The sequence below is a fragment of the Mytilus trossulus genome, chromosome 3 (assembly GCF_036588685.1).
Source record: "Mytilus trossulus isolate FHL-02 chromosome 3, PNRI_Mtr1.1.1.hap1, whole genome shotgun sequence".
Classification (NCBI taxonomy): Eukaryota; Metazoa; Mollusca; class Bivalvia; order Mytilida; family Mytilidae; genus Mytilus; species Mytilus trossulus.
Window position 1 is genome coordinate 44804570 of NC_086375.1, and position 12360 is coordinate 44816929.

The 12360-nt window shown below is 31.9% G+C and overlaps 1 protein-coding gene across 1 annotated transcript in view; it reads right to left on the reverse strand.

Moving 5' to 3' along the window:
• Positions 1 to 685: 685 nt before the first annotated feature.
• Positions 686 to 12360, reverse strand: part of LOC134711590 (uncharacterized) — a 35951-nt gene continuing 24276 nt past the window's right edge. Inside the window, exons 8-12 of the mRNA XM_063572279.1 lie at positions 8318 to 8615; positions 6305 to 7898; positions 5078 to 5831; positions 4244 to 4399; positions 686 to 3617 (exon numbers count right to left, since the gene is read on the reverse strand). Coding sequence (XP_063428349.1) covers positions 3435 to 3617; positions 4244 to 4399; positions 5078 to 5831; positions 6305 to 7898; positions 8318 to 8615 — 2985 coding nt within the window. The 3' untranslated portion in view covers positions 686 to 3434. The remainder of the gene's footprint in view (positions 3618 to 4243; positions 4400 to 5077; positions 5832 to 6304; positions 7899 to 8317; positions 8616 to 12360) is intronic.

Genomic DNA, 12360 nt, shown 5'->3' on the forward strand with positions numbered 1-12360 from the left:
ATGTTAAGTTTATGTGATAGTTGTAGTAAAACTATATATTTAAGACTACCAATATAATATCAATAATTAGTAGAAAAAGTGAGACATTTCAGCATGTGCACTCTTGTCTCTGATTACATATGGTGTCTTTACACTAAATTCTCTCTTAATGCTCTAACTTATAAGCAGTCCGGGAGGACAGGGTTTACATTATAGTGGAAATAAGGCTTTGGAGTGGCTTTCAGTAACTGCATTGTACTATGTCTTTATGTGTTTTGTGCATATAAGTCAAGACTTTTTTCAACAAATTGTTACAGCTTGTTCTCATATTGTGTTGTTATAGCTGCTTACAAACATGTTTAGCTTCATTGCATTCTTTATGTCAAAAGCCAGGGGTATCACATCCATTAAAGGTTGTTGGTTGGTGATTTCCATAATAGTTTTTTATCTCTTTCTTGTAACTTCAAGCAGGCTGTATGTTTTCTCTGTATGTTTTCTCTTTTAATTTAATTTTAAGTTGACATCCTGCAGCAGGTTATAGTTTTCTATATAGAAAGGTTTTAGTTCATTGTTGAACCCATCTACGGCCTGTAAATGATCACATCTGTGTTGTTTGGTCTTTACTTGATAGTTGTCTTATTGGCAATCATACTACATTTTCTTATGTTTATATGCAATACATTTTCCCCAATGAAGAAAATAACAATGGTGTTTTAAAATTTTATTTGATCATAAGTGCATTGATTTTGTTTTCAAACAATATATTTTCAATATTCAGTGTCAAGCCACCCAGTATATGTGATTACTTTTAGCTACTATTTAATGGGAAAAAAAATGGCATATAAATAAAAATTCATTAAATTTATATAAATATTGTCCAAGAAAAAAAGACATGAATAAAGAATATAAAATAAATCATAGATCTAACAAATATCTTTTGTAAAAATACTAATTTCTTTTATTGACAAAATGTTTTTAAACATACATAACTATTTAGATATCAAATCAAGAATAAGTTAATCAAACAGGTCTTTTTTATCATATTGGAAAGGAAACCTGCGAACTTCATATTACACTTATTGCCAGCATCACAGCTTTTGTTTCCCTGAACATGAAAGTATGTCACTTCATACCATTTAAAGTTATTACATATTTAGCACATTTTGAAGTGTTTTCTGATTTAAAGAGCATTGCAACCACCCTTTACATCATTTTGATTTACTAGTATATGAGAAAGAACTGCTAGATTAAAAAAGGAAAAGTTTTTTCCCCCAAAAGATGAAGAAGATAAGATAAAATAAATATTTCTAGCTTTTATAAAACATAGAGTATCAAGATTTCAAAATCTGAATACTAAAGCACTTTTTTCACTAAAGAAATGCAAATTTAAGTAAATAAGCTGTGACTGGCTGCCTACAAACAATTTTGATTCTAATGTGACTTAATTTAATACTGTCAGTACATGTATTTATATATTTCAAACTACTGCTTAAAATATCACACAAGTCTTCAATTATGCAATTTTTCCCCAAAAGAATTGACATACAGAAATGTCTTACAGTTTACATAGTTATCAATTGAATACTGTAAATTCAGAATTTACTGTGATTATTTATTATTGTGATTAAAATGCGATTTTAATTTTTGCGATTTTGAAGAAAATCCTGTATAGTTCATATAAATTTTTGTCAAAATGTGAGTAAGTTATTGCGATTACAACCATTGTATTTTTGGCAATAATACAAACATAATAGTCTGTCATTGCAATAATTTCTGAAATTCCAGTAGGTTTAAGTTCATAAGGTCAATCTAATTACAATACAGAATACAGATCCTGAACCAAGAAAATGAGATGAAGGTCAAGTAATCTGTTGGACAGACATTTTTATCTTACCATGAACTTTGAAAAAGGTAAAGCCTATTTTTAAGTACTGGTACAGTAATAGAGAAACTACCGTGATCAGCAAAACATGTAGTGCCAATTCATTTAAGAATAAGGTAGACCAGCAATTACATATTACAATAAAAGAAAGGTGGAGGGTAAATCACTGAAACAGATATCCATTTATAACAGAATGAAACTTAAACAAGCATCTAGAGGTCAACATGTTAGTTTTAATTATAGATAAGTGTCTCCACAATATCTAAATATCACACTTCTCGTCTAAACAAGCTGGGAATAAGTTGACTAAAGATTAATAAAGGTATGCTACCAGAATGAAATTCCCTATTGGACAAAAACAATTCATATGAATTCATGATTGAACTAAGTACTTATGATAACTTGCATGTCATAACTTACAGTGAGTTATCTTTTATAGCTAAGTATGCTGTATGGATTTTGCTCATTGTTGAATTCCATACAGTGACATATAGTTGTAAACTTCTATGTCATTTGATCTCTGGTGGAGAGTTGTCTTATTACTATGCATTATACCACATCTTATGTTTACATAAAATAAAAAGATCTATAGAGAAGGACGAGTATATTATAAATTGAGGTATAGAACAGGCACATCTTTCGCACATATAGCATCTATAACCTATATACAAAATAGATTGTCTAGTTCATTTTCCTTTCAAGTATCAAGCTAGCATAAAAACTTGTAATACTGCAGAAACCGTCATTTAAAATATCTATAGCCTAAATTTAAGGACATTTAATTGTAAATATGAGAAAAAATTTGATAATACTTTTAAGACTAGAAAGTATGTGTATATATCATATATATCCTTTTACCAACATATGTGTGAACTGATATTTCTATTGACAAATCTTTGCATAACAGATACTAAGAGGAAGAATACAATTGTAAATCAGTTAAAATGACATGCACAGCATGTGTCTATTAAATATGTATGACAAAAGTTTTTAGAAATATAAACCCTAGCAGCTGCAAACCCTCTATGTAAAGCAGCAAGCTATTTATATTTCAGAATATTTTCCAGTAATTTTCATCTCTGCATCTCTTGGACATAGTATAACAATGAAAGAGGTTACAATCAGATGCAGACAATACGTTATCATTGTGTTTTCACAATCTTTCATGGTTGTAATGCAAATGTTGTGCAGGTTAAAAATAACCTAAGGAGCATGTATTCATACAAAATACATATAACAAACTCATTGCATATGGCTTTACATATATAAAATTGCACTTTGCCTTTGAATGTTTTAAAAGTTATGATTCCTTTACCAATTTTTGTCAAGGATGTTATCATGAAATTGTAATTTAGTTGTTTGTCCTGAATATGTATGAAATATTTGCCATCGCACATTATGCAAACCTCTTTCAAATCAAATTTAATTAAACAGAATATTGAACCAGGTAGTAAAATCAACTACCTGAAGTATTGTCATTAATACACATTCCTTTCTTTTTACTGCAGCCATGTAAAAATATTTAAAACATTGAAGTATAAATATAAAAAGATTTTGTATCACAATTTTAGTGTTAGTTATAAGATACATCTTTGGAAAAAAAGTCCTGAAATAACAAAGCTTTCAATAAATCTGGTGGGTCGGAGTTGGACTGGTCCATCATTTCGTAGGTGGTTAAACAGTAATTTCTAATAGCCTGCATCAGATTACAAACTGTCCATCCTCTAGACAAAATGGAATCAACTGTTTCTTGTAACTACAAAAGAAATTAAAAAATTGATAATACATATAGATTTTTTCTTCATTTTTTTTACATAAATAAGGCCGTTAATTTTCTCGCTTGAATTGTTTTACATTGTCTTATCGGGGCCTTTTATAGCTGACTATCTGTGGTATGGGCTTTGCTCATTGTTGAAGGCTGTACGGTGTCATTTTGGTCTTTTGTGGATAGTTGTCTCATTGGCAATCATACCATAACTTCTTTTTTATATTAGAGGCTGAACAAACTTAAAATCAACAAAATTAAGTTCTGTATTATCCTAAATGTCATTTCATATAGTGAACTTTGTTTGATCTTCTTCGCCTTCTATTTCAATTAAGGCCCAAATGTGTCATTTCCATAACCTTCTTCCTATCTTTTATCAAAATTAAATATTTTAGTCCTAGCTATCTCTACAATCTAAAAGATTCTAAATTACACAGTCATATATTTTAGTCCTAGCTATCTCTACAATCTAAAAGATTCTAAATTACACAGTCATATATTTTAGTCCTAGCTATCTCTACAATCTAAAAGATTCTAAATTACACCGTCATATCAGTTCCATATTAATAAAACATAAAACCTTATCCAAAAATCTTATAAAATATATCCCAACATACCTTGATGAGTTTGTCGTGATGAAAAGTATAATACATGACATATGGCACCCCAGCATAAGATGCAGCCATCCACTGGAGCATAGCTTTCAACTGAGGGTCACCACCAAATGCTCCACAACCCCAATTACCTGTAGCAATAGGTCGTCCAATATTTCTCTACAAAACAAATTCCTTACTGAAACCTTCTGCAGTTTAAATTCATCTCTTCAAACTTATCAAATTGAAAATAATTTAATCCTTTGAAAGGTTATTAGTTTTAAGCAAGTGCAATACAAAAAAATTATCATAAAATATGTTCTTACCATCCAATTCTTTATCCTTAGATGGGTGGAACAATTATCTTTAAACCTTCTCAAAGATACAGATAGCTAGTCAATAACTGTAATTGGATGGAAAGAATATTTCCTTTTATACTACACTTGCTTAATACTTACCTTTACATATTTGATACTACATGAAGTGTTTCAACTAAAAAGTGTGCTGATTTCTTTGCAATACAAAAAATTGTAATAAAAAAGACCAATTTATATGAATAAGGCTGTTTATCAATAGATGACTTTTGCTTTGAAAATTCAGTACCACTTAAGCATGTTAAGAGAATAAAGTTTATAACGGTGTTTGTAGTTAGTTAAGCCATTGTCATGTTTTTTTTAATATTTTGGTTCCATTTTGCACATTTTGCTTTAATGACAGTTCTTCTGTGCATATTTGTATATTTGTTGAACACTAAAAACTATAACTTATCCTCAACAAATCTTTTTTAATTGAATTTTGATGGGTTGCTGCTACACTGAACTTTTACTCATGTCATTGTTACTTAAATAATAGACATACCCTTTTGGTGCTTTCCTTTTCTCGTCTAAATACATTAATAGATCTCTGTAGTACATTAAGTGCCAGAACATCAGCAAATTCTTCTAATTTTCTATATGGAACATCTAATGCATCAGCGTATTCATCAGATTGGCTATGTGAGTCATCTTCACCTTTCACCTCACTTTCCTTCTCGCTGATTGGATGCCTTTGTATCCAATCATTATTATCTTTTATATCAGAAAAAGCGTGGCACATTATTTCAGCAGCAATTTTTTCAGCGTAGTTATTGACATTATAATTTTTATAAGAAGTTGAAGTTTGACAAGTTGGCACTGCTCCACCAAACATGACCTTAAAACTTTCTGCTATTATATTATGAGAAAGTTGTTCAGCAAAGTTAGATAACTCCTCCAAGGGTGGACTTGGTGTGGAAGAACACAAGGAATACAATGAAGTTTCACTACCTACTGATTGACCTTGTTGGCTATACAATGAACTTTTACTACCTCTTTTTTCAGTCAGTCTCTCTGATGATTTGCTTTTAGAATGTTTAGAAGATTTTGCTGATCGCCTTCTTTTAAGACTTCCCCTAGATTTTTGTCTACCAGCTAAGAGTAGCTGTTCTTCAAATTTGGCTAAAGTCTCATCTTTAAAACCACTTATGCTGCTACGCCATGAATGACTAGATGAACCACTTGTACTCCTGTTTGAAGAATCAAATAGATATAGTTCGGGAATTTTACATTCTGTCTTCATTAGCTCCTCAGCAAACCTGCAATAGATAAGTTAATCAGATAATTTTAAAGCTGTCAAAGTCAAACTTAATTTTACTTTCATCAATTAGAAAATGTTGGTATTACTGCATCAAAATAACTTTGTTTATAAAACATATCATTTTATTAGTTTATGACATTTTTTAATTAAAAAAAAGTCCATAAAAAAAAATAAGGCAGTGACGTTCAAAACAGAGCAGTGAATTCATCATTTTAAATCAATATAAAAAGGCCTCCATTTAATCAAAAGTCCTTTAACCTACCACCAATTGCAAATCCTAAATAAACTTTGGACAACTATACATATTTCATTTGTTGTTGAACCTATAAAAAAAAACAAATCAGGTTTCAGGTCCAGCAAGCTATTATCAGTATTCGATTTAATGTGCACATCAAATTATAAATAAGATATAAAGAACACTTACATGATTCCAAAGAAAATTCAATAATTTATATAAGTATATTAACTTACTTTGATAAAGTTTCATCATGAAAACCACATGACTCTCTTCTATACTTTCTGGTGAAATCAACAGAGTTACGACCATCTTCACAAATCTCTGCTTTTAGAATGGCAATATCTTCATCAGTTCTACTGATCTTTTTCTTTGGTCCATCACTTCCATTTATTGAATCTTTTAACTGCCTAGCAGCTTTATTAGACATTTGTAGAGGTTCACTGCTACGTCTAATGTAGCTTCCACCATTTGTGTTTCTTTGTACTTCTACAAAAGCAGTTGTCAAAAGGTCTCTTGAGAGAGAACTTGCATAAAAGCTAACTTTTCTTTGATTTTTGCCCACATATTGGTCAATTTTCACTTCAGTAGGTCTTTGATTATTAATAAAGCCATCAGTATTGTGCTTTCTCCTACCTTTTATATCTATAGTTGGACTTTTGACTCTTTCTATATTATTTTTCACAAGAATGCTATTGCTAACTTTATCTGCAGAAACTGTTAATGATGGAATACTACCGAGAGTTGAATCAGAATTATCATCTGTCAGTTCAACTGATTCATCTCCATATAAATGAATACTACTTATCGGTTGCAAAAAATCTGAATCACCAAAGTGTTTTACACTAGGAGATTCTGAATGGTTGGAATAGCTATCAAAAGGAGATGAAGAACATTCTGATACTGATCTATTCAATGTGTCGTCCTCATTCATGTCAAATCTATCATCATCCTCAGTTAAATATTTCAATACTGCCTCACTCATTACATCATAAACTATATTCGTTGCCATTTCATGGCAGCGTCTATCTGCTTCTTCTCGTTCTAAGTCAGCGGTACATGATTGATGCTTAGCACCAGAAATACTGGAAATATTTTGACTAGTTGATACTGGAATGTTTGATTCTGAAAAAAAATTATGAAATTCTTGTCTTATTTCATCTCTGAAAAAGTCGTCACAAAATATTCTATCCATAAAATCATGGGCAAACTTTCTTGCTGCTACAATGGAAATTTGAGAACCCTCTTCAGGGTTCCCCGAAGATTCCTCTTCTGAAAGTTTTCTTGCTTTGGGTTTATTTATCACAGATAAAGGTGCATTGTTATGAAATTCAGTCATGGTAGGGGACATTGACTGTAAAACATTGGCAGCAGTAGTTGTACCCTCAAACAATATGGATGACACTAAACTTGCAGCAAACTCTCCAACTAAAGGATGAAAAGTCTCTTCTTTAATTGTGTGTTGCTTCCCTAATAATTGTTCCCGTTTCTGAAAATTCTCGTAATATTCTTCAAATTCTGAACTGAAATCAGAACTATATCTAGTACTACAACTACTTCGTCTAGATCCTACATCACTGAGATTTGAACTTCTACGTCTCAGACGCAAATACCAGTCTTTTAAATCAACATCTAAATGGTCCATGCCATCATCTGGTGGTGGCTTTTCATTGGTCGAAGTTGATGAAGATGATTCCTCTAAAAATTTAGTGTCTATATGAACTTGTTGTGTTTGACCTTTCCCTGACATTTCAGAACCTGCTTCCAGCAAGGCAGAGGACATTATTTCTACCAATAAACCATCTGCGTAGTTCAACAGAGATGAAGGAACTGCAAAATAAATATTAATTTTATTAATTTTTTTTAAATTACATTTCATTAACATTCAACATCTAAATGATTTATTAAATTAATAATTGTACAAGTGTGCTATTGGAAAAATGACCATATCTCCACATTTTTACATAAGTTCATGTTCAGTTGTCAGGAGACAGAAGAGGTATTTTTCTTATACCAGCTTACTTTCTAGAGTTTATCCAGATTCATTTGTGCATTGTATCAATTTATATTTCACTGCTTATACTTTTTAATTTATCTCAACAACAAAAAAAGATTTATTTACTAGTTTGCTCTCAAATATAAAGTATAAAGTATAAAGAATACTGAAATTTAACAAACCAACAAAACATACTTTTCTAATAAATCTACATTGCATTCATAATAATTATTGTTCACATCTATATAATTACCATTGCTAGTATTGGTTTCCTCCTGTTGTTCTAATTCCTCCTCAGCAGCCGTCATGTATTCCTCCTCACTTGCTGACTCCTTCCTACTTTCTGATCGGTCATGTGATAACATTCTCTTTGCTAACTGTTCACAGGGATATACAGTTGTCCCCCTATCTACTTTAGCTGAGAATCCCACAAATGCCTTGTTCAGGTCTCTAAGATAATACTGTTCTGAGTATTGACATTTTGCATTGTTTCTGTATCTAACAGCATCTATTGCACATAAAGTAGTCATTAAATTTCCATGTTCATCCACCTGACAATAAAATAGAATTACTTATTACACAACCCATGTATATATCATAAATATATAGAGCAATTTAAAACAAGATTCAGGTAATGTAAACAATTCTGAGAAAATGTTGAGAAGAGAAACATAAGTTAGTAACCAATATTCATAGCTGTTACTTTTAGTAGTGTATGATTGGATACCATTAGATAGTTGTTTAGCAGGATAATAGTCTAGATATATTACTACTTCATGTTCCCTTATTTGTTGATGTTCAGAATATTTCATAGCAATACTAATGTCTTGGATTGTCTTCAGTTTAGAATTGAAGAAATAAATGTTATGGTTTGCATTATTGCATACATTATATTCAATTCAATGTTTATTTGCACTATTATTTATCATGTTTTTAGAAATGCTTGATTCTCTGTCTGGTTCTTATACATACTGAATTCCTATAATATGAAACAACCAACAGCAATCTGTTTTAAAAAACAATCTCATCCATCTAAAAGGTCTAGAAACAAAGTCATTGTAATTACTATTGCATCTGACCTACTACAGTAACAGGCATAATTTGTAGGTTGGGGCTTTTTTCCACCGGCTAGGATGAGGTTTAGATATTATTGAAAAATGTAATACGGATCGAACTCGTAATACAATTACGGTTTAGGACTGATATACATTACGGACATTAAGCCTAAATATGTAATTGATAGTATTGTTATAGCGTATTGTTTAATATATTTCTATGTATATCTTAAACCCTGTCACACTCTTATTACAATTACTGGATAGGATTGAAGTACATTACGGACATAATATTTTTTATGCAACTTATCCGTTTATGGTAATTTTTCTGAGAACGCACCTACGGCTTCTAACACCCATACGTGAGCGCACACTACGTTTTAGTTACTTATACAAATCAGGTTACGTTTTAGTTACTTGTCTTATAGTAATACACTTCAGGTTAAGGATTTAATTACTTATACTATGGACTTTCTATACCAACGGGACTGGTCACTTGTAACGAATTATCAAACTGATCTCGGTCGTAGCTGATGTCACGGGACTTTATAGCAAATCATTTCACATTTACCAAGTGTTCTTCATAACTATAATAGTTAGTACAGAAAGTCATTGCTTATACAAATCAGCCGTTCGGCTGTCTCCTCACGGTAGTTTTTCAAAACCATCATATTGCTTGCATTTTAAAACGCATGTGATGTAATTTTTGGAGATATAATATAAGGCATACATGTACGAACATTACATGAATTACAGGTATTAAGATACGATAAGAACTAGATAAGATAAGATGTAAAATATTTTTTTATTCCAATTAAAAGGTCCAACAATTTTGGTATGTGATATTATAATTTTACATCGTCATAGTGTGGCTTCTGTGAATTCGACACGATCTATCTGCATTTAAATACAAAAGTAGTCATGACGTGCATGTATGGTCTGTATCTTATTTTCAATGAAAAAGGCGAACTTATACACCCGCGAAAATGTTTCTCACCGGCTACAACAAGGTAAAATATATACTGTATATACTATGTTATATACTTCTAAAAACTGTACTGACATATGTGTCACCTGCTGCAAGGAGGTGTGTGATATACCATGGTACTAAGTATCTCATTTTTTTTTAATATAGATAAGGCCGTTAGTTTTCTCATTTGAATTGTTTTACATTGTCACATCGGGACCTTTTATAGCTGGATATGCGGTTTAAGCTTTGGTCATTGTTGAAGGCCGTACGGTGACCTTTAGTTTAGTCTTAGATGCATGATTTTTGTATTAGTTGTTAGTGGCTATGAACTAGCTGTCAGATAATTGCGAGTACTCTTAGATATATGCATTGTGTCTTTTTGTGTCAGGATGTATAAGTACCCGGCCACGTCCACTTGTATTTTTGTCCATCTGATGAGATAAGCCTTTTTCAACTGATTTTCATAGTTGGTTCTTATGTTTTACTGTTATACCACTGTCCCAGGTTAGGGGAGGGTTGGGATACCGCTAACATGTTTAACCCGCCACATCATTTATGTATGTGCCTGTCTCAAGTCAAGAGCCTGTAATTCAGTGATTAACGTTTGTTTATATGTTACATAGTTGATTTTCGTTCATTTTTTTTTTATATAAATAAGGCCGTTAGTTTTCTCGTTTGAATAGTTTTACATTGTCTTATCGAGGCCTTTTATAGCTGACTATGCGGTATGGGCTTTGCTCATTGTGGAAGACTTACGGTGACCTATATTTGTTAATGTCTGTGTCATTTTAGTCTTCCTCCTGTAGACAGTTGTTTCATTGGCAATCATACCACATCTTTTAATATATATATATATAAGTGTCTTAGAATTCAATTCAGTAACTGCATTAGTTTATTTACTGCATTAGTTTATTTACAAACTGATCCACACCTACATAGATTGAATGTTGATTGTTGCTATTTTTAGACACTATAAGACTACTTGCATGTAGGCTACACCGGCTACAATGAGGTCAGATGTTATATACCTCTCAAGATTGTACAGACATACGTCTCACATGCTACAATGAGTTTAGATATAGACGATGTTTTAAACTTCTCAAGATTGTACTGACAAATGTCTAAACGGCTACAATGAGATCAGATATAGACCATGCTATAAACTTCTCAAGATTGTACTAACATAATTCTCACCGGCTACAATTGGGTCAGATTTAAACCATGTAATAAAATTCTAAACATTGTACTGACATGTGTCTCACCTCCTTAAAGATGAGAACAGATATAGACCATGTTATAAACTTCTCAAGACTGTACTAAAATTTGTCTCACCGGCTACAATGAGGTCAGATATAGACCATGTTAGAAACTTCTCAAGATTGTACTGACATATGTCTTACCGGCAACAACGAGGTCAGATATAGACCATGTTAGAAACTTCTCAAGATTGTACTGACATATGTCTTACCGGCAACAACGAGGTCAGATATAGACCATGTTATATACTTCTCAATACTGTACTGTACTGAGATTTGTTTCACCAGCTACAATGAGGTCAGATATAAACCATGTTGTATACATTTTGAGACTGTACTGACATGCGTATCACCAGCTACAATGAGGTCAGATTTAGACCATGTTATAAACTTCTTAATACTGTACTGACATTTGTCTCACCAGCTACAATGAGGTCAATTATAGACCATGTTATATACCTCTTAATACTGTACTGACATTTGTCTCACCAGCTACAATGAGGTCAGATATAAACCATGTTGTATACATTTTAAGACTGTACTGACATGTGTATCACCAGCTACAATGAGGTCAGATTTAGACCATGTTATAAACTTCTTAATACTGTACTGACATTTGTCTCACCAGCTACAATGAGGTCAATTATAGACCATGTTATATACCTCTTAATACTGTACTGACATTTGTCTCACCAGCTACAATGAGGTCAGATATAAACCATGTTGTATACATTTTAAGACTGTACTGACATGTGTATCACCAGCTACAATAAGGTCAGATATTGCCCATGTTATATATCTCTGAAATTGTTCTGACAATTGTCTCTCCGGCTACAATGAGGTAAGCTATAGACTATAATATATCCGTCTTAAATATATAAGACTGTAATGCCCATCTTTCACCAGCTACAATGAGCTCAGATATAGACCATGTTATATACATCTTAAGACTGTACTGACATTTGTCTCACCAGCTACAATGAGGTCAGATATAGACCATGATATATACATCTTA